The sequence below is a fragment of the Oncorhynchus nerka genome, linkage group LG19, assembly GCF_034236695.1.
Source record: "Oncorhynchus nerka isolate Pitt River linkage group LG19, Oner_Uvic_2.0, whole genome shotgun sequence".
NCBI lineage: Eukaryota > Metazoa > Chordata > Actinopteri > Salmoniformes > Salmonidae > Oncorhynchus > Oncorhynchus nerka.
In genome coordinates, this window is record NC_088414.1 from 370,344 (window position 1) to 392,807 (window position 22,464).

The 22,464-nt window shown below is 43.9% G+C and overlaps 1 protein-coding gene across 1 annotated transcript in view; it reads right to left on the reverse strand.

Moving 5' to 3' along the window:
- The window catches only part of LOC115147125 (solute carrier family 12 member 2-like), a 184,194-nt gene that overhangs the window by 14,635 nt on the left and 147,095 nt on the right, over positions 1 to 22,464 (reverse strand). The window contains exons 20-24 of the mRNA XM_065004603.1: positions 22,003 to 22,143; positions 13,009 to 13,056; positions 10,706 to 10,822; positions 10,131 to 10,242; positions 3,358 to 3,444 (exon numbers count right to left, since the gene is read on the reverse strand). Coding sequence (XP_064860675.1) covers positions 3,358 to 3,444; positions 10,131 to 10,242; positions 10,706 to 10,822; positions 13,009 to 13,056; positions 22,003 to 22,143 — 505 coding nt within the window. The remainder of the gene's footprint in view (positions 1 to 3,357; positions 3,445 to 10,130; positions 10,243 to 10,705; positions 10,823 to 13,008; positions 13,057 to 22,002; positions 22,144 to 22,464) is intronic.

Consider the following 22,464-nt stretch of genomic DNA (forward strand, 5'->3'; position numbering starts at 1 on the left):
GATACATGGCCCCATTCATTCTTTCCTTCTTTACACGGATCAGTCGTCCTGGTCCCTTTGCAGAAAAACAGCCCCAAAGCATGGCGTCCCCCCCCCCCCCATGCTTCACAGTAGGTATGGTGTTCTTTGGATGCAACTCAGCATTCTTTGTCCTCCAAACACGACGAGTTGAGTTTTTACCAAAAAGTTCTATTTTGGTTTCATCTGACCATATGACATTTTCCCAATCTTCTTCTGGATCATCCAAATGCTCTCTAGCAAACTTCAGATGGGCCTGGACATGTACTGGCTTAAGCAGGGGGACACGTCTGGCACTGCAGGATTTGAGTCCCTGGCGGCGTAGTGTGTTACTGATGGTAGGCTTTGTTACTTTGGTCCCAGCTCTCTGCAGGTCATTCACTAGGTCCCCCCGTGTGGTTCTGGGATTTTTGCTCACCGTTCTTGTGATCATTTTGACCTCATGGGGTGAGATCTTGCGTGGAGCCCCAGATCGAGGGAAATTATCAGTGGTCTTGTATGTCTTCCATTTCCTAATAATTGCTCTCACAGTTGATTTCTTCAAACCACGCTGCTTACCTATTGCAGATTCAGTCTTCCCAGCCTGGTGCAGGTCTACAATTTTGTTTCTGGTGTCCTTTGAAAGCTCTTTGGTCTTGGCCATAGTGGAGTTTGGAGTGTGACTGTTTGAGGTTGTGGACAGGTGTCTTTTATACTGATAACAAGTTCAAACAGGTGCCATTAACCAGTTGAAGCTAGGGGGGCGCTATTTCATTATTGGATAAAAAAAACGTTTTAAGCGCAATACTTTGTCACAAAAAGATGCTCGACTATGCATATAATTGCCAGCTTTGGAAAGAAAACACTCTGACGTTTTCAAAGCTGCAAAGATATTATCTTTGAGTGCCCCAGAACTGATCTTACAGGCGAAACCAAGATGCAACTTCAACCAGGAAATGAGCAGGATTTTTGAGGCTCTGTTTTCCATAGTCTCCTTATATGGCTGTGAATATGCTGTGAACGAGCTTATGCGCTCTGCCGTTCCTCCAAGATTTGTAGGCATATCATTGGAAGATTGGCCATAAGAGACTACATTTGCCAGGGGGGCGTCCGGTGGCCTTTGTCTAAATTGGTGCGTAATTCCCAGTGGCATTCATTTTACCTTGCGATACAGAAGGAGAAGGATACTTCCAGGAACGATACATCATTGAAGAGATATGTGAAAAACACCTTGAGGATTGGTTCTAAACAACGTTTGCCATGTTTCAGTCGATATTATGGAGTTAATTTGGAAAAAAGTTTGGCGTTTGGATAACTGAATTTTCGTTTTTTTTTGCCAAACGTGACGCACCAAACGGACCGATTTCTCCTGCACAAAAAATCTTTCAGGAAAAACTGAACATTGCAATCTAACTGAGAGTCTCCTCATTGAAAACATCCAAAGTTCTTCAAAGGTAAAAGATTTATTTGAATGTTTTTGCTGGTTTTGTGAAAATGTTTCCTGCTGATGCTAATGCTAAATGCTACGCTAGTTATCAGTACTGTTACAAAAATGCTAGTTTGCTATGCTTGAGAAGCATATTTTTGAAAATCTGAGATGACAGTGTTGCCTTTAGCTTGAGAGTTAGCATATTAATTTCATTTCATTTGCGATTTTCATGAATAGTTAACGTTGCGTCATGGTATTGAGCTTGAGGCTATGATTACGCTACCGGATCCGGCATGGCTCCACGCAAGAAGTTAATACAGGTAACGAGTGGAAGACAGGGGAGCCTCTTAAAGAAGAAGTTACAGGTCTGTGAGAGCCAGAAATCTTGCTTGTTTGTAGGTGACCAAATACTTATTTTCCACCATAATTTGCAAATAAATTAATAAAAAATCCTACAATGTGATTTTCTGGATTTTTTTTCTCATTTTGTCTGTCACAGTTGAAGTGTACCTATGATGAAAATTACAGGCCTCTCTCATCTTTTTAAGTGGGAGAACTTGCACAATTGGTGGCTGAGTAAATACCCCACTGTATGCACCCACCACTTTTCCATTTTTTTCATTTCACTTCACCAATTTTGATTATTTTGTATATGTCCATTACATGAAATCCAAATAAAAATCTAAATTACAGGTTGTAATGCAACAAATATGAAAAATGCAAAGGGGGATGAATACTTTTACAAGGCACTGTATGTCCAGAGTCATATTCCTTTTAGGCTGAGAGATAATCTCATGTCAGATGATGTGGAAATAATATGGCTACAGGTGCATCTGCCTCACAGTAGTTTAGATCTAACATTGAATAATGTGGCTATTGGGAAATTTGAGGAGAGTAAACTGCTGGGTGTAACTCTCGATAGCAAGCTGTCATGGTTAAAATATATCGACTCATTGGTTGCTAAAATGGGAAGAGGTTTGTCCATGATAAGGCGTTGTTCTGCCGTCTTGACATCTCATTTGACAAGACTGGTCCTACAGGCCCTAGTTGTCACACCTGGACTACTGCCCAGCTGTGTGGTCATGTGCGGCAAAAAAGGACCTAGGTAAATTGCAGTTGGTCCAGAACAAAGCAGCACATATCACACTGAGATGTACACGGAGGGAAAATGTCAGTCTCTCCTGGATCAAAGTTGAGGAAAGATTGACTGCATAACTATTGTTCTTTGTGCAAGGTACTGATGTTTTGTAGGTACCGAAATCTGTTCAAGCAGTTAGCACACAGTTCAGACACTCATCGGTACAAGACATGCAATACAAGACAGTAGCCTCTTCAGTTCCCAGGTCCAAAAAAGAACACCTTACTGCACAAAGGGAGAGCCATTAAGAGAGAGCCATTTGATATATGTGGTATTGTAATTTGCACTGTGCTATGTAATAGACTTAGATATTGTGTGTATGTAGTAATATGTAGGCTATGTGTGATGTTTAAAATGTATGTATTTCAGTCCTTGACTAATACTGTTCTGTACTATGTCATGTTTCATGTGGACCACAGGAAGAGCAGCTGATGCTTTTGCAGCAGTGAATGGGTATCCTAATAAATACAACATTTGGTATTTTGTTAATGTTGGTGGAAAACACAGTCTCAGGCACCGCGCCAGAATCTCCCATAAGTGTTAAATTCCCTAACGACCCTGGGCCAATTGTGCACCGCCCTATGGGACTCCCGGTCACGGCCGGTTGTGAGACAGCCTGGGATAGAACCCGGGTCTGTAGTGATGCCTCAAGCACTGTGATGCCTTAGACCGCTGCGCCACTCGGGAGGTCTTGGCTTTTTGCCTTGACATTTCAATTTAGAACCCCAACCCGCCCGACAACCTCAGAACTGTCATATAAGGGATAATCAATCTTGAGAGAAAAACAACATACTTCTCTTTGTTGGGCTTGGTGTTGATGTCTCCTAGTACGTTGATGTCGGAGAAGTCTATCCTGAACTTGCTGAGCAGGGTGGCCATCCTGAGGAGGAAATATAAAAACAAACACATAACACTAAGGCAGTTTTCATGCCATTTACATCCAAGAGCTTTGGAGAGACCGCAGAAGCCACTGAGGGCATCAAGAAGCCATTTGAAAGGATTGCTGCTGTTTGAAGTAGCACAGCGAACAGGTGCGAGCTGAAATCAATATTTTACAGATATTTGAGAGAAAAAAAGCTGTGGTGGCTGTTAAGAGGCTTTCTCTTTATGACACTCATTTCCCTTGTTTTTTATTTCTCATCAAAAGACAGGGATAACTTCTCCTCAAAACATCTTCAGCGACTCCAAACATGTCATGTCCGAGTAAGTACATCGACTTTTATATACAATGACTTTCATATCAAAGGGATACTTGAATCCTCAATTCCATGCAGAGTTTGGATGGGATATTATTGCAATAATGAGGTCCAAGTATTGAACAAAGTCCAAAAATATAGTTTGCCAATACTGAAACTATATTTTAAATTAGCAAGGAAATGTCTGTTCCTGGTTTTACAAGTAATGAATGCACAAACATATGGCATGTGACACACACACACACACACACACACACACACACACACACACACAAACACACTCTCTAAAATGGAAGGCCTGGGTTGCCAGTGCTAATTCTAGCCAACAAAAGGAGGCAGGAGGCAGCTGTGGGGGACAATGAGAGTGAGGGTCAGGACATTTGTGTTGGACAATAACACTGCCGCCATTATAACACAGAGAGAAAGAAGAAAGACAGATGAGTGGGAGAAAGAACAACAGAGAACCTAACCTGCTTCTGTGAAGCAAATACAACAAATTGTTATATAGAAAATCATGCAGATTTAATGTGGGGGTGGAACAACGTGGGTTTAATCCTGACTGTGTCAGTCAGTGACTAAGCTGTATTTTTAGAAGGCAATGTAGCATAGGGCTCTGACGGGCAGCTAAGAGCAGAGCTCATCCTTTGAACCTGTAACACACTGATCTCATTTAGCATTGGAGGAATTAGGGGTTTGAGGGAATTTGCCAGACAGACCTAAATCTAGGATGTAAGACAATATAAAAATGGTTTACTCAATATGGAATGTAAAAAATGGAAGAAGAGGAAAACGCATATAGTATTACAATTTACACTATATATAGACATTATCGTTCAAAAGTTTAGGGTCACTTAGTAATGTTTAACATCAAATTGATCAGAAATACACTGTAGACATTGTTAACCTCTTCAGTCGACCCTCTACTTTTTTGAACATTCTGTTAAAAATCGCGCAACATTTCAGCGCCCTGCTACTCATGCCAGGAATATAGTATATGCATTTGCTTAGTCTGTGTGGATAGAAAACACTCAGACGTTTAAAAAACTGGTTAAATCACTGCTGTGGCTTTACCAGAACGGCATTTACATCGAAAAGCACAGGAAAAACTGATCACTGAAAATGGGGAAAATATATCCATGCGCTACTTGAACCCATTGATAAATGTGAACCACAATTAATTGACTGAGGTTGCAGTACCTACAGCTTCCACAGGGTGTCTAGAGTCTTGTCATTTCCCTTCGAGTTTTTTCTTGGTCAAACACATACAGGACACCGTATCTAATCCGGTCCTAGGACCGGATATTTTCGTTGAGTTTCTAGCCGGACATTTTTCCAGACGGACAGCTAATGATCTTTACATCGCCTCCTGATGAATTTGATCACTTATTAACGTTTACTAATACCTAAAGTTGCATTACAAACGTATTTCGAAGTGTTTTGTGAAAGTTTATCGTCGACTTTTTGAATTTTAAAAAATGACGTTACGTTTTGAAACGATGTTTTTTTCGTTTATCACACAGTCTACATATAACGATATCTAGGCTTTATATGGACCGATTTAATCGAAATAAAGACCCAAATAGTGTTTATGGGACATCTAGGAGTGCCAACAAAGAAGATGGTGAAAGGTAATGAATGTTTTCTATTTTATTGTGCGGTTTGTGTAACGCCGAAATGCTAATTATTTAGTTTACGTCCCCTGTGGGTCTTTTGGGGTGTTGCATGCTATCAGATAATAGCTTCTCATGCTTTCGCCGAAAAGCATTTTAAAAATCTGACTTGTTGCCTGGATTCACAACGAGTGTAGCTTTAATTCGATACCCTGCATGTGTATTTTAATGAACTTTTGAGTTTTAACTAATACTATTAGCATTTAGCGTAGCGCATTTGCATTTGTGGGTTGAATTACAGGCTCAAAACGGCCGGAAACAAATAGGTCACTGACCATCTCGAATCCCACCGTACCTTCTCCGCTGTGCAATCTGGTTTCCGAGCCGGTCACGGGTGCACCTCAGCCACACTCAAGGTACTAAACGATATCATAACCGCCATCGATAAAAGACAGTACTGTGCAGCCGTCTTCATCGACCTTGCCAAGGCTTTCGACTCTGTCAATCACCATATTCTTATCGGCAGACTCAGTAGCCTCGGTTTTTCGGATGACTGCCTTGCCTGGTTCACCAATTACTTTGCAGACAGAGTTCAGTGTGTCAAATCGGAGGGCATGCTGTCCGGTCCTCTGGCAGTCTATGGGGGTGCCACAGGGTTCAATTCTCGGGCCGACTCTTTTCTCTGTATATATCAATGATGTTGCTCTTGCTGCGGGCGATTCCCTGATCCACCTCTACGCAGACGACACCATTCTATATACTTTCGGCCCGTCATTGGACACTGTGCTATCTAACCTCCAAACGAGCTTCAATGCCATACAGCACTCCTTCCGTGGCCTCCAACTGCTCTTAAACGCTAGTAAAACCAAATGCATGCTTTTCAACCGATCGCTGCCTGCACCCGCATGCCCGACTAGCATCACCACCCTGGATGGTTCCGACCTTGAATATGTGGACATCTATAAGTACCTAGGTGTCTGGCTAGACTGCAAACTCTCCTTCCAGACTCATATCAAACATCTCCAATCAAAAATCAAAGAAGAAGCAAGAAGATAAGTACATTAGTGTAGTTTGAGAAACAGACGCCCCCACAAGTCCTTAACTAGTTGCTCCTACCCTCTACTTTTTTGAACATTTTGTTAAAAATCGCGCAACATTTCAGCGCCCTGCTACTCATGCCAGGAATATAGTACGTTCATATGGTTAGAATGTGTGGATAGGAAACCCTCGGACGTTTTTAAAACTGGTTAAATCACGACTGTGGCTATTACATAACGTGCGTTACATCGGAAAGCGCAGGAAAACCTGATCACAGAAAATGGAAATAAATATCCTTGCGCCACTTCCAGCAATTGTTAACAGTGAGCCGAATTAGATAAGACCGAGCATTCAACTCCCACAGCATCCCCATGTTGTCTAGAGTCTTGTGAATTGAATCCTCTTTGATTCTTGGTTGAACCGAAACAGGGGCACCACTTACCTCCGGTCTCCGCCCAGATCATTCCGGAAGAGCTCTCTCGTGAAATTTTTTCCAAGACGACAGCTAATGATTTTGACATCGCCTATGGATGATTTTTATCGCTTATTAACGTTTACTAATACCTAAAGTAGCATTACAAACTTATTTCGAAGTGTTTTGTGAAAGTTTATCGTCTACTTTTTGAATTTTAAAAAATGACGTTACGTTGTGAAATCGCTGTTTTTTTTGTTTATCACACAGTCTACATATAACGATATCTTGGCTTTATATGGCCCGATTTAATCGAAATAAAGACCAATAGTGTTTATGGGACATCTAGGAGTGCCAACAAAGAAGATGGTGAAAGGTAATGACTGTTTTCTATTTTATTGTGCGGTTTGTGTAACGCCGAAATGCTAATTATTTTGTTTACGTCCCCTGCTGTGCTTTTCTGTTGTAGTGTATTGGTGCATGCTATCAGATAATAGCTTCTCATGCTGTCGCCGAAAAGCATTTTAAAAATCTGACTTGTTGCCTGGATTCACAACGAGTGTAGCTTTAATTTGATACCCTGCATGTGTATTTTAATGAACTTTTGAGTTTTAACTAATACTATTAGCATTTAGCGTAGCGCATTTGCATTTCCAGAGCTCTAGTTGGGACGCAAGCGTCCCAAGTAGAGGCAAGAGGTTAACTGGCAGCTTCATTAAATAGTACCTACAAAACACCAGTCTCAACGTCAACAGTGAAGAGGCGACTCCGGGATGCTGGCCTTCAAGGCAGAGGTGCAATTAGCCTTTTAAAATGATAAACTTGGATTAGCTATTGGAACACCAGAGTGATGGTTGCTTATAAATGTGTGTTGACATTGATACAATTTTCTGTAATTGTCCTGTTTTAAGGAACAGTCAACTTAGTGTATTTAAACTTCTGACCCACTAGAACTGTGATACATTGAATTATAAGTGAAATAATCTGTCTGTAAACAATTGTCACCACACTGTCTGTGTGGGTGGTCCATTTCGGTTTGTCCGTGATGTGTACGCCGAGGAACTTAAAACTTTCCACCTTCTCCACTACTGTCCCGTCGATGTGGATAGGGGGGGTGCGCCCTCTGCTGTTTCCTGAAGTCCACAACCATCTCCTTTGTTTTGTTGACGTTGAGTGTGAGGTTATTTCCTGACCCCACACTCCGAGGGCCCTCACCTCCTCCCTGTAGGCGTCTCGTTGTTGTTGGTAATCAAGCCTACCACTGTAGTGTCGTCTGCAAACTTGATGATTGAGTTGGAGGCGTGCTCGGCCACGCAGTCATAGGTGAACAGGGAGTACAGGAGAGGGCTGAGAACGCACCCTTGTGGGGCCCCAGTGTTGAGGATCAGCTGCGTGGAGATGTTGTTTCCTACCCTCACCACCTGGGGGCGTCCCGTCAGAAAGTCCAGGACCCAGTTGCACAGGGCGTGGTCGAGACCCAGGATCTCGAGCTTAATGACGAGTTTGGAGGGTACTATGGTGTTAAATGCTGAGCTGTAGTCGATGAAAAGCATTCTTACATAGGTATTCCTCTTGTTCAGATGGGTTGTATGTAAAGTGTATGTACATTTCCGGCTTGTATATACACATACATATTCCAAAGTTGTGGCAAAATGGCTTAAGGACAACAAAGTCAAGGTATTGGAGTGGCCATCACAAAGCCCTGACCTCAATCCTGTGGAAAATTTGTGGGCAGAACTGAAAAAGTGTGTGCGAGCAAGGAGGCCTATAAAACTGACTCAGTCACACCAGCTCTGTCAGGAGGAATGGGCCAGAATTGTTGGAAGCTTGTGGAAGGCTACCTGAAACATTTAACCCAAGTTAAACAATTTAAAGGCAATCCTACCAAATACTAATTGAGTGTATGTAAACTTCTGACCCACTGGGAATGTGATGAAAGTAATAAAAGCTGAAATAAATCACTCACTCTACTATTATTCTGACATTTCATATTCTTAAAATAAAGTGGTGATACTAACTGACCTAAAACAGGGAATTTTTACAAGGATTACATGTCAGGAATTGTGAAAAACTGTGTTTAAATGTATTCACACACACGCACACGAAGTATGTGGACACCCCTTCAAATTTGTGAATTCAGCTATTTCCGCCACACCTGTTGCTGACAGGTGTATTAAATTGAGCACACAGCCATGCAATCTCCATAGACATACATTGGCTATAGAATTCCCTTACTGAAGAGCTCAGTGACTTTCAACTGTAAGTGCTGTTATTGTGAAGTGGAAACGGCTAGAAGCAACAACGGCTCAACAGCGAAGTGGTAGGAGACACAGGCTCACAGAACGGGACCACCGACTGCTGAGGCACGTAAAAATTGTCTGTCCTCAGTTGCAACACTTACTACAGTGTTCCAAATTACCTCGAAGCAACGTCAGCAGAACTCTTCGTCGGGAGCTTTATGAAATGGGTTTCCATGGCCGAGCAGCTGCAAACAAGCCTAAGATCACCACACGCAATGGTAAGTGTCGGCTGGAGTGGTGTAAAGTGTGCCGCGATTGGACTCTGGAGCAGTGGAAAGGCATTCTCTGGAGTTATGAATCACACGTCACCATCTGGCAGTCCAAAAGACAAATATGGGTTTGGCGGATGCCAGGAGAACGCTACCTGCCCGAATGCATAGTGTCAACTGTAAAGTTTGGTGGAGGAGGAATAATGTTCTAGAGCGGTTTTTCATGGTTCTGGCTCGGCCCCTTAGTTCCAGTGAAGGGAAATCTTAACGCTACAGCATACAATGACATTCTAGACGATTCTGTGCTTCCAACTTTGTGGCAACAGTTTGGGGAAGGCCCTTTCCTGTTTCAGCATGACAATGCCCCCGTGCACAAAGTGAGGTCCATACAGAAATGGTTTGTCAAGATCGGTGTGGAATAACTTGACTGGCCAGCACAAAGCTCTGACCTCAACCCCATCAAACACCTTTGGGATGAATTGGAAAGCCGACTGCGAGCTAGACCTAATCGCCCAACATCAGTGCTCGACCTGAGTAATGATCGTGGCTGAATGGAATCAAGTCCCTGCAGCAATGTTCCAGCATCTAGTGGAAAGCCTTCCCAGAAGAGTGGAGGCTGTTATAGCAGCAAAGAGGGGACCAGCTATAATAATGCTCATCATTTTGGATTGAGATGTTCGATGAGCAAGTGTCCACATACTTTTGGTCATGTAGTATACTTTCAATACATTCCCATTGGCAGTATAGATCTACAGCGAATAGAAAGCAATATAGATCTGTAGTGATTAGAATGTCACTCACGCTCTGCGGTCGTGGTCGATCCTGTTGATCTTGCCTCCTATGAAGACGCGGATCTTGCAGTCCTTCCACTTCTTCTTGTTGGTGAGCAGGTAGGGGATGAGCAGGGTAAGACCTGGCACAGTCACATTACAGAGACACAGTCAGTCACTACTCTGTCTTTGGTGCAATGCGGCAACACCAGTCTCTTCTTACTGATGTGCAGAGTTATGGTCGCGCTCTAAGGTCTCTTTAAATGTTTCCTAAGTGTTTACATGGCTGTTGTGCCTACTCCATTCATGTTGGTGCAATGTTAGTCTCTTGTCCAGTGTATATTTTTCTAATTTCTCAGTGGCATGTTGCATATGTTACTCACTGGTGATATTCACGACCAGTAACCAGTAATATTCTCAACCAAAGAGATATTCTAGTTCCGAGTGCAGCACGCTTTAGACTGCTCAGACCTCTTCCTGAATTGACTGTCCTCAATACAGTGTTTGTCAAACTCCCAACTACAACCAAGTTGCTCTGTAACAGCAACCAATAGGCACAAAGTAACCAGAAACCACCCCCTTGGTGGTCTGGCGGGCCAAACTCACCACCATCGTCAAAGAGCCACCACACGTCCACGGTGCCCTTGCCCTGTTTCCTCTTGAACAGCTGACTGGCGTCCAGCAGCCTCTGGTCGGCCACGTTCAACCTCTGGGGGCTCTTGTCTGTGTGGCAAAAAAGTGCTATGTCAGACACTAAGATCAAGACAGGACAGGAAGCTGCATCCTCAAAGAGGGAGATCACTTAGCTAGGAATTCCTCTGTGTGACTCAGACTGGGCCCACATTCATAAAGTGTCTAGGATCTGTTTGGTCTTTCAGATCATAATGAATAAGACTATACGGACAAGGGGGACCTGATCCTAGACAAGCACTATGGTCATTAGCAAGACAGCCTAAACAGATCTGGCACCAGGCTGTGTGGGTGTGTGATAGAAATCAAAGGAAGTGGGGATCTTATGTGGCTTTTATCTAACAGTCACGGTACAATGGAAACGATCTCTGAAGTGGGCTCAGTGTAATGTAAAGTGTGGGCTCAGTGTAATGTAAAGTGTGGACTCAGTGTAATGTAAAGTGTGGGCTCAGTGTAATGTAAAGTGTGGGCTCAGTGTAATGTAAATGGTGTGCTCAGTGTAATGTAAAGTGTGGGCTCAGTGTAATATAAACGGTGGGCTCAGTGTAATGTAAAGTGTGGGCTCAGTGTAATGTAAACTGTGGGCTCAGTGTAATGTGAGCTGTGGGCTCAGTGTAATGTGAAGTGTGGGCTCAGTGTAATGTAAACTGTGGGCTCAGTGTAATGTGAGCTGTGGGCTCAGTGTAATGTGAAGTGTGGGCTCAGTGTAATGTAAAGTGTGGGCTCAGTGTAATGTAAACTGTGGGCTCAGTGTAATGTGAGCTGTGGGCTCAGTGTAATGTGAAGTGTGGGCTCAGTGTAATGTAAACTGTGGGCTCAGTGTAATGTGGGCTCAGTGTAATGTAAAGTGTGGGCTCAGTGTAATGTAAAGTGTGGGCTCAGTGTAATGTAAAGTGTGGGCTCAGAGTAATGTAAAGTGTGGGCTCAGAGTAATGTAAACTGTGGGCTCAGTGTAGTGTGAAGTGTGGGCTCAGTGTAATGTAAACTGTGGGCCCAGTGTAATGTAAAGTGTGGGCTCAGTGTAATGTAAAGTGTGGGCTCAGTGTAATGTAAACTGTGGGCTCAGTGTAATGTGAAGTGGGCTCAGTGTAATGTAAACTGTGGGCTCAGTGTAATGTACGGTGTGCAGTCAGTGAGTGTCTTTATTGTAACATTCCCTTCTCTACTATCTGAGTGTATGTCTGTGACTTGGCTAAGGTGACAGAATGGATATCAAACAGATGTACCTGAAAAGCACATGACAATTACAACAGGAGAGCGAGACACAGGCAGAGAGGGAGAGAAAGAATGAGAGGAAGAGAGAAAAACAGACAAACCCAAAGAGCAGCCTGCTAGAAAGGAACAGATCGAGACAGTGACAAAGTACTGAAGACTGTCATCTCTGCAGAGAGAAGAAACAGGCACTTAGGACTGAGGAAGTTCAGGAAAGAAAATACAACATCAGGGCGCACACACACACACACACACACACACACACACACACACACACACACACACACACACACACACACACACACACACACACACACACACAGCTAAGAACAAAGAGGAAGACCCTCTCACAGTGCCACAGAGCAGATGTACACACACACACACACACACACACAGCTAAGAACAAAGAGGAAGACCCTCTCACACTGCCACAGAGCAGATGTACACACACACACACAGCTAAGAACAAAGAGGAAGACCCTCTCACAGTGCCACAGAGCAGATGTACACACACACACACACACACACACACACACACACACACACACACACACACACACACACACACACAGCTAAGAACAAAGAGGAAGACCCTCTCACACTGCCACAGAGAAGATGTATACACACACGCATGTGCAACGGCGCTTCAGAGACTGCGCTAGAGCTACAGGTAGACGGATTGAGTTAGGAGCAGAAAGAGGACAGGAGGAAAAAACAGTTATTCCCAGAGCCAGGCAGCTAGCAAGGCAGTTACGACTACTAGATGACAGAGTAACAAAGAGTGAGAGACAATGTGTGCATGAGGGTGAGGGCAATAGAAGAGAAAAAGAAAACTCAACCAGGTTCAACGGCTTTTCGAATGCTCATGACAGAGTGAGAACAAGAAACATGTTGTATTTAAATACGGTTACGTGACAGACAAAGAAGGAGTACGTGTGCAAGTGAGTGAAAGTAATAGAAGGAGAGAAAAGGAAAAGTAAGGCAACTCAAAAAGGTGGACTGCCTGCCTTTTTTCAATAGGGGCTTCGTTGCGGCTTTGCATTCGTCATCGTCATCTGGATCATGTAAAAAAAAGAAGAAAAAAAAGAGCGAGAGAGAATGGAGAGGTTAACGTTTTTGCTGCTGTCGCCATGATGGAAAACATGTGTCAATAGCACCGTTACAATGAGGGGTCTGTTCTGGGGGTGTGTGCTGTGTCATTTATCCCTGCGCCAAACGAGATGGAATAGGCTCCAATGGAAAAGGCATCAGCGGCAACACACAAGCACACACACTTGGGGTCCCTCAGGAAATAAATGTTGAATCCAGGCAGTGGTTAGAAATGGTGTAATCGGAAAACTCCACCACTGCTTTAGTAGTGGATGAACACTTTGTACATTTCTTGGGACACGCCAAGTTAGCGAAACCAGTGTTTATAGCCAGGACTCTTTAGTCTTCACAGAGACAAACATTATTGGCTGCAACTTCAACCATTTGAGAAACACTGCTTTAAGAGTCTAAACCGAGTCTAAGCCGGAGGATTGGGGGGTTTGTTTTACTAATCAATATGCAATTGTTTGAAGGGAAGGGCATACCAAAGATTATTTAGCTGTTTGATTTCGAATTTTAAGACCCCTTGAAGTATAAAACATTTTTTGGATTGAAAATGTATTTTGGCCTTACTGCTATTAGCCCAAACAAACACATTAAATAACAGATTCACTCACTACATGGATAGTCCCCCAAAAATCCAAATAAGTTTGTTCTCTAGTGTCTGCCCTATATCTGAGAGATGTAAGAAATATCAATATTTTTTTGGTTGCTGTTGTTGACATGTTTTTAACACATTTTTTGGCACTAAACAGTCTCCATATATACTTCCATACATTCTTTCGACTGGTACCAGGGGACCTTCAGACGAGTCTTGTGAGGCCAGTGGGCGTCTTAGAGAAAAACAACCGACGTGCATGTTCGTGAGAGTCTCACCTTTCCACAGAGGGATCATACTAGTGTGTAGCCCAGACTTGGACGCTACAGGCAGAAGTTGGCAGATCGGCTGTACTAACTTCAGACAAGTCCTAAGTCGGGTCGTAGAGCAAACGGAGAACACCATCGTGTCCGTGAGAGACTCATCTTTCCATAGACATAATCGTTTGTAAGCCAAACCGTTTACAGAAGATGAAATGACTGATTTTCGGGATCTCTCATAGAGCGGTGTGTGTCAGACTATCTCTGTCACCGCAGATGCGTAAGTGCAGCATAGGGGGATGCGGTGGATTGAGTCGCATTCAATGCAAAAAAAACATCTCTAGTTTTAAACTGACAGATTTTACGGGGATATTTTATTATGCTAATTAGAAGTCTGCGGGGACGCAGACATCAACCTTAGAGGGTTAAAACATACAAAGCCTTGGCCTAAATCCCTCACTACTAAAGTATTTTTGGAGAGGTTTTCTGGTCGAGGTTCGCAAGTGTGAGAAGATGGAGAATAATGTTGTGGAAAATGACTAAATAAATAAATAATCTGGACAAGTTCTGAGAAATAAAAGGTTCCGGCATTAAGCATTGCTTACTGCTAAGTCGATTACAGAAATGAACATCTTCATTTGACTGTTTTTGTCACTTGGCCCACTATGTTCACTATGTAGTGAACACCAGGGTTTCCTTTAGGGAAAACGTGGTGCCGGACAACGTGACCAGGAAGATTTTAATTTACCGACCGGACCCATCATTTGTATTTTTATCTACCGGCCATTTGAGAAATTGCATTTGGTGCATAACCTATTAGGGCGCCCATGATCAGAATGACAGAAATCACATTTAGATTATGTTAATGAATCTTAACAGAACACGCAACTGTAAACATTTGCCAAAATGCAATTAGCGGGAAAAGACCATTCTAAACAGGTCACCTGATAAAGGTTCCATGTGTGTCAGACAAACATCTCTGTTAGTAAAATCTGAAGATGCAACAACTAGGATGGGTTCCTAATACGACAAGGATTGTGCCTTTGGCTTCTGGACAACGAAAGAAAGTTGATACAAAAACCAATAGAACAGGAGAGAAATGGCATAGCGGTGGGTTCAATAGAGGAGTAAATGGACATACATTTGCCAAAATGATGTAATTACTCCTGTTTCTAAAGAAACGGACTAATATTTTTTCAAAATACTTCACCAGAAAGCATGACTTAGCCACAGAGGATCATTAGCTCATTAGGCAATTCCTCAACTTGGGCAGCGTGTGGCAATAGGTCTTGGGCAGCGTGTGTGGCAATAGGTCTTGGGCAGCGTGTGTGGCAATAGGTCTTGGGCAGCGCGTGTGGCAATAGGTCTTGGGCAGCGTGTGTGGCAACAGGTCTTGGGCAGCGTGTGTGGCAATAGGTCTTGGGCAGCGTGTGTGGCAATAGGTCTTGGGCAGCGTGTGTGGCAATAGGTCTTGGGCAGCGTGTGTGGCAATAGGTCTTGGGCAGCGTGTGTGGCAATAGGTCTTGGGCAGCGTGTGTGGCAATAGGTCTTGGGCAGCGTGTGTGGCAATAGGTCTTGGGCAGCGTGTGTGGCAATAGGGTCTTGGGCAGGTCTTGGGCGTGTGGCAATAGGTCTTGGGCAGCGCGTGTGGCAATAGGTCTTGGGCAGCGCGTGTGGCAACAGGTCTTGGGCAGCGTGTGTGGCAATAGGTCTTGGGCAGCGTGTGTGGCAATAGGTCTTGGGGTCTTGGCAACAGGTCTTGGGCAGCGCGTGTGGCAACAGGTCTTGGGCAGCGTGTGTGGCAATAGGTCTTGGGCAGCGTGTGTGGCAACAGGTCTTGGGCAGCGTGTGTGGCAATAGGTCTTGGGCAGCGTGTGTGGCAATAGGTCTTGGGCAGCGTGTGGCAATAGGTCTTGGGCAGCGTGTGTGGCAACAGGTCTTGGGCAGCGTGTGTGGCAACAGGTCTTGGGCAGCGTGTGTGGCAATAGGTCTTGGGCAGCGTGTGTGGCAATAGGTCTTGGGCAGCGTGTGTGGCAATAGGTCTTGGGCAGCGTGTGTGGCAATAGGTCTTGGGCAGCGTGTGTGGCAATAGGTCTTGGGCAGCGTGTGTGGCAATAGGTCTTGGGCAGCGTGTGTGGCAATAGGTCTTGCTGATTTATGGAGTGGCGGCAGTCAATGAAAAGCATCTAAAATGTGTGTGAAATACAGTGAAATACAGTGATGGAAAAAGTACTCAATTGTCATACTTGAATAAAAGTAAAGACAACTTAATAGAAAATGACTCAAGTAAAGTCACCCACTAAAGTACTACGTGAGTAAAAGTCAAACTATTTGGTTTTAAATATACTTTAGTATCAAAAGTAAATGGAATTGTTAAAATGTACTTAAGTATCAAAAGTAAAAGTGTAAATCGTTTAAAATTCCTTATATTAAGCAAACCAGACAGGACAATTATTTTTTTTATTTTTAACTGATAGCCAGGGGCACACTCCAACACTCAGACATCATTTACAAACAAATTTGTGTTTAATGAGTCTGCCAGATCAGAGGCAGTAGGGATGACCATGGATTTTCGCTTGATAAGTGAGTGAATTGGACAATTGTCCTGTTCTGTTAAGCATTCAGAATGTAACTAGTACTTTTGGGTGTCAGAGAAAATGTATGGAGTAAAAAGTACATTATTTTCTATAGGAATGTAGTGAAAGTTGTCAAAGTAAAAAGTAAATTACAGATACGCCAAAAACACTTCTGAAGTAAAAATACTTTAAAGTACTACTTAAGTACTTTACATCACTGGTGAAGTAAAATTTAAAATGTTGAGACAAGAAGGGGAGGCGTGCCACAGCTGTCTCCCAGAATGCACAGCTGTCTCCCGCCAATTCATCGTTTCAATGTGAATGGTTTGCCCATTGATTTAAAAAAAATCAATTCCCCATTACATGTCACCAGTAGTGAATGTACAGTTAATTCCATACATTTCTGTTAATGCATGTCTTAATTACATTCATTTACAGTTATCATTATCTGAGTGGAAACGTTGTTTGGTAAGAAGAAGGGCGGGGGTGTATGCCTTGTGATTAACGAGACGTGGTGTGATCATAACAATATACAGGAACTCAAGTCCTAGAATTCCTTACAATCAAATGCCGACCGCATTATCTACCAAGAGAATTATCTTCGATCATAATAACTGCCGTGTATATCCCCCCAAGCAGACACATCGACGGCCCTGAAAGAAGTTCATTGGACTCTATGTAAACAGGAAACCACATATTCTGAGGCTGCATTTATTGTAGCTGGGGATTTTAACCAGGCTAATCTGAAAACAAGGCTCCCTAAATTTGATCAGCATATCGAATGGCGACCCGGGCTGGCAAAACCATGGATCATTGTTATTCTAACCTCTGAGACGCACATAAATCCCCCACCCGACTTTCGGAAATCTGACCACGACTCCATTTTATTGCTCCCAGCCTATAGACAGAAACTAAAACAGGAAACGCTTTGGATTTGTTTACCAAACGCCCTAACAAAAGAAGCTATTGGACATAAATGGACATAAATGTTGGACATTATCGAACAAAACAAGCATTTATTGTGGAACTGCGATTCCTGGGAGTGCATTCTGATGAAGATCATCAAAAGTAAGTTCATATTTATAATGCTATTTATGAATAATGTTGACTACCCAACATGGCGGATATTTCTCTGGTTGGTTTGGGCTTTGAGCCCAAAGTTTTTTAGAAATCTGACACAGCGGTTGCATTAAGGAGAAGTGTATCTATATTTGCATGTCTAAAATTTTTATTTTCATCGACATTTATAATGAGTATTTCTGTGAATTCATGTGGCTCTCTGCAATATCACTGCATGTTTTGGAACTACTGAACATAACACGCCAATGTAAAATAAGATTTTTGGATATAAATATTAACTTTACCGAACAAAACATACATGTATTGTGTAACATGAAATCCTATGATTGTCATCTGATGAAGATCATCAAAGGTTAGTGATTAATTTTATCTCTATTTCTGCTTTTTGGCTTTTAACATGGCTGGGTTTTTCAGTGAGTTGGTGGTGACCTAACATAATCGTTTGTGGAGCTTTCACTCTAAAGCATTTTTGAAATCAGTGTGGCTGGATTAACGAGAATTTTATCTTTCAAATGGTGTTAAATACTTGTATGTTTGAGAAATTTGATTTATGAGATTTCTGTTGATTTGTATTTGGCGCCCTGCAATTTCATTGGCTGTTGGCGAGGGGTTCCGCTAGCGGAACGGGGTTCCAGTCCTAGACAGGTTAAAACATTCCCCAACCAGAAACCGTGGATTGATGACAGCATTCGCGCAAAACTGAAAGCGCGAACCACTGCTTTTAATCAGGGCAAGGTGACTGGAAACATGACCGAATACAAACAGTGTAGCTATTCCCCCCGCAAAGCAAACAAACAAGCTAAGCGTCAGTATAGAGACAAAGTAGAGTCGCAATTCAACGGCTCAGACACGAGACGTATGTGGAAGGGTCTACAGTCAATCACGGACTACAAAAGGAAAACCAGCCCCGCCGCGGACCACAATGTCTTACATTTACATTTACATTTAAGTCATTTAGCAGACGCTCTTATCCAGAGCGACTTACAAATTGGTGCGTTCACCTTAAGACATCCAGTGGAACAGCCACTTTACAATAGTGCATCTAAATCTTTTAAGGGGGGGGGGGGGTGAGAAGGATTACTTTATCCTATCCTAGGTATTCCTGAAAGAGGTGGGGTTTCAGGTGTCTCCGGAAGGTGGTGATTGACTCCGCTGTCCTGGCGTCGTGAGGGAGTTTGTTCCACCATTGGGGGGCCAGAGCAGCGAACAGTTTTGACTGGGCTGCGCGGGAACTGTACTTCCTCAGTGGTAGGGAGGCGAGCAGGCCAGAGGTGGATGAACGCAGTGCCCTTGTTTGGGTGTAGGGCCTGATCAGAGCCTGGAGGTACTGAGGTGCCGTTCCCCTCACAGCTCCGTAGGCAAGCACCATGGTCTTGTAGCGGATGCGAGCTTCAACTGGAAGCCAGTGGAGAGAGCGGAGGAGCAGGGTGACGTGAGAGAACTTGGGAAGGTTGAACACCAGACGGGCTGCGGCGTTCTGGATGAGTTGTAGGGGTTTAATGGCACAGGCAGGGAGCCCAGCCAACAGCGAGTTGCAGTAATCCAGACGGGAGATGACAAGTGCCTGGATTAGGACCTGCGCTGCTTCCTGTGTGAGGCAGGGTCGTACTCTGCGGATGTTGTAGAGCATGAACCTACAAGAACGGGCCACCGCCTTGATGTTAGTTGAGAACGACAGGGTGTTGTCCAGGATCACGCCAAGGTTCTTAGCGCTCTGGGAGGAGGACACAATGGAGTTGTCAACCGTGATGGCGAGATCATGGAACGGGCAGTCCTTCCCGGGAGGAAGAGCAGCTCCGTCTTGCCGAGGTTCAGCTTGAGGTGGTGATCCGTCATCCACACTGATATGTCTGCCAGACATGCAGAGATGCGATTCGCCACCTGGTCATCAGAAGGGGGAAAGGAGAAGATTAATTGTGTGTCGTCTGCATAGCAATGATAGGAGAGACCATGTGAGGTTATGACAGAGCCAAGTGACTTGGTGTATAGCGAGAATAGGAGAGGGCCTAGAACAGAGCCCGGGGGGACGCCAGTGGTGAGAGCGCGTCTTGCTCCCAGACAAACTAAACAACTTCTTTGCTAACTTTGAGGACAATACAGTGTCACTGACACAGCCCGCTACCAAAACTTGTGGGCTCTCCTTCACTGCAGCCAACGTGAGTAAAACATTTAAACGTGTTAACCCTTGCAAGGCTGCCGGCCCAGACGACATCCCCAGCCGCGTTCTCAGAGCTGTGCCAAGGCACAGAAGGGTACCAAAACATTTCTGCAGGATTGAAGGTCCCAAAGAACACAGTGGCCTCCATCATTCTTAAATGGAAGACGGTAGGAAACACCAAGATTATCCTAGAGGTGGTTGCCCAGCCAAACTGAACAGTCGGGGAAGAAGGGCCTTGGTCAGGGAGGTGACCAAGAACCCGGTGGTAACTCTGACAGAGCTCTAGAGTTCCTCTGTGGAGATAGGAGAACCTTCCAGAAAGACAACCATCTCTGCAGCACTCCACCAATCAGGCCTTTATGGTAGAGTGGCCAGACGGAAGCCACTCCTCAGTAAAAAGGCACATTTCAGTCCGCTTGGAGTTTGCCAAAAGGCACCCAAAGGACTCTGACCATGAGAAACAAGATTATCTGGTCTGATGAAACCAAGATTGAACTCTTTGGCCTGAATGCCAAGCGTCACGTTTGGAGGAAACCTGGCACCATCCCTACTGTGAAGCATGGTGGTGGCAGCATCATGCCGTGGGGATTTTTTTCAGCAGCAGGGACTGGGAGACTAGTCAGGATCGTGATGAACGGCGCAAAATACAGAGAGATCCTTGATGAAAACCTGCTTCAGAGTGCTCAGGACCTCAGACTGGGGCAAAGGTTCATCTTCCAACAGGACAATGACCCGAAGTACACAGCCAAGACATCGCAGGAGTGGCTTCGGGACAAGTCTCTGAATATCCTTGAGTGGCCCAGCCAGAGCCTGGACTTCAGCCCGATCAAACATGTCTATATAGACCTGAAAAAAAATCACTGTGCAGCAACGCTCCCCATCAAGTCTGACAGAGCTTGAGAGCATCTGCAGAGAAGAATGAAAGCAACTCCCCAAATACAGGTGTGTCAAGCTTGTAGCGTCATACCCAAGAAGACTCGAGGTTGTAATCGCTGCCAAAGGTGTTTCAATAAAGTACTGAGTAATGGGTCTGAATACTTACGTAAATGTGATATTTCAGTTTAATTTTTAAAAATAAATTAGCAACATTTTCTAAAAACCTGTTTTTACTTTGTCATTATGGGTCATTGTGTTTAGACTGAGGGAAAAAAACTGTTGAATCAATTTTAGAATAAGTCTGTTTTATTTATTTAACTTTTTATTTAACTAGGCAAGTCAGTTAAGAACAAATTCTCATTTGGTCTAAGGCACTACATCTCAGTGCAAGAGGCATCACTACAGTCCCTGGTTCGAATCCAGGCTGTATCACATCCGGCCGTGATTGAGAGTCCCATAGGGCGGCCCACAATTGGCCCAGCATTGTCCGGGTTTGGCCGGGGTCGGCCGTCATTGTAGCTAAGAATTTGTTCTTAACCGACTTCACTAGGTAAATAAATAAGATATTGTTATTCATCCTTAGGTCTGAAAAGAAATCTACATTATTTTTAGGCCATATCGCCCAGGCCTACCCACAGGGTCACGGACATGGGACTCCCTATGGGAGGATTCCATTAAACGTGACGTTAGTGGCATAAATAGAATTCCATGTCGGGAATCAACTAAAGATCCCAGCCTGTCCGTAAGACATGTGGGAACAGTTTCCCTGTTTATTTGTCCACAGTTTAAGGAGGCAGCAGACAGACAACATTTTGAAGCCATCTGTGTGTGAGCACATGTGTATACATGCATGAGATGTTTTCCTGTATGTGTGTGTACATGCACAAATGTGTGTGTAAACAAACAAGGACACACACTCTGTAGTAAAGCCATCTGTGTGCTGTGGACAGACTGGGCCCAGTGGGAAGGCTGGGGGTCACAGTGTCAGAGTCCACTTCCTCTCTGAGTAGAGTGGTTTACAGGCCCGGAGGACCGGCTGGAGGACCATAAGGGAGGCCTTTGAGAGATCTAGAGGGGGATCAGCGTGTGGCGGTAAACTGCTTTCAGAATTCTTACATCTGAAACCCCTTCCTCAAGAGCCAAAACAGCACATTCACATTGTGATTTCACAAACGCCTAATTTTCCATATCTCAATGTGAAGTTGTAAAAAATTAGGTGACCAACCTTCCTGCTCCTTCAGAGCTGAAGAGTGTTTTGACCTCAATCTTGACCTCGATTAGCCGAATCAGGTATATGCGCACAACCACTGGTGTAAAAAGGCATTCACTGTTTACATGTGGGTTACTTTAGAATGACACCTGACCTTTCTGCATGGCTGGGCTGTTCTGGACACTGGTGGCCTTGGACAAAGGCTTGGACGAGTCTCCGTCAGAGTCCTTCATGTCGATGGACACCACCACATCCTTCATTCCTGATGTCTTCTCCTGTGACGACAGCAGGTCATCTGTGAAACGACAAACCATTAACCATGTTTACTGGACATTCTGTTCATGTTTGTTAACAAATGACCAGTGAAGATAAACTATTAGCCTAGAACAAAAATAACATCTTGTAAACGTCAAAAACCAATTACCTGGAAAATAGCATGGGCTTTGTAAGTGGAATACAACTTAAACAAGAGTCATTTTTATGTCCACTAAACACAGATGTGGACGGTAACTCTTAAAATGTAGGAAATAATCTTGATGATGGGGTTATTTGGTGGGTAAAAGGCAAACAGTGTGTTCTGAAATGGTGGCTGAGCCATTTGGGCCAATTTAGGTAA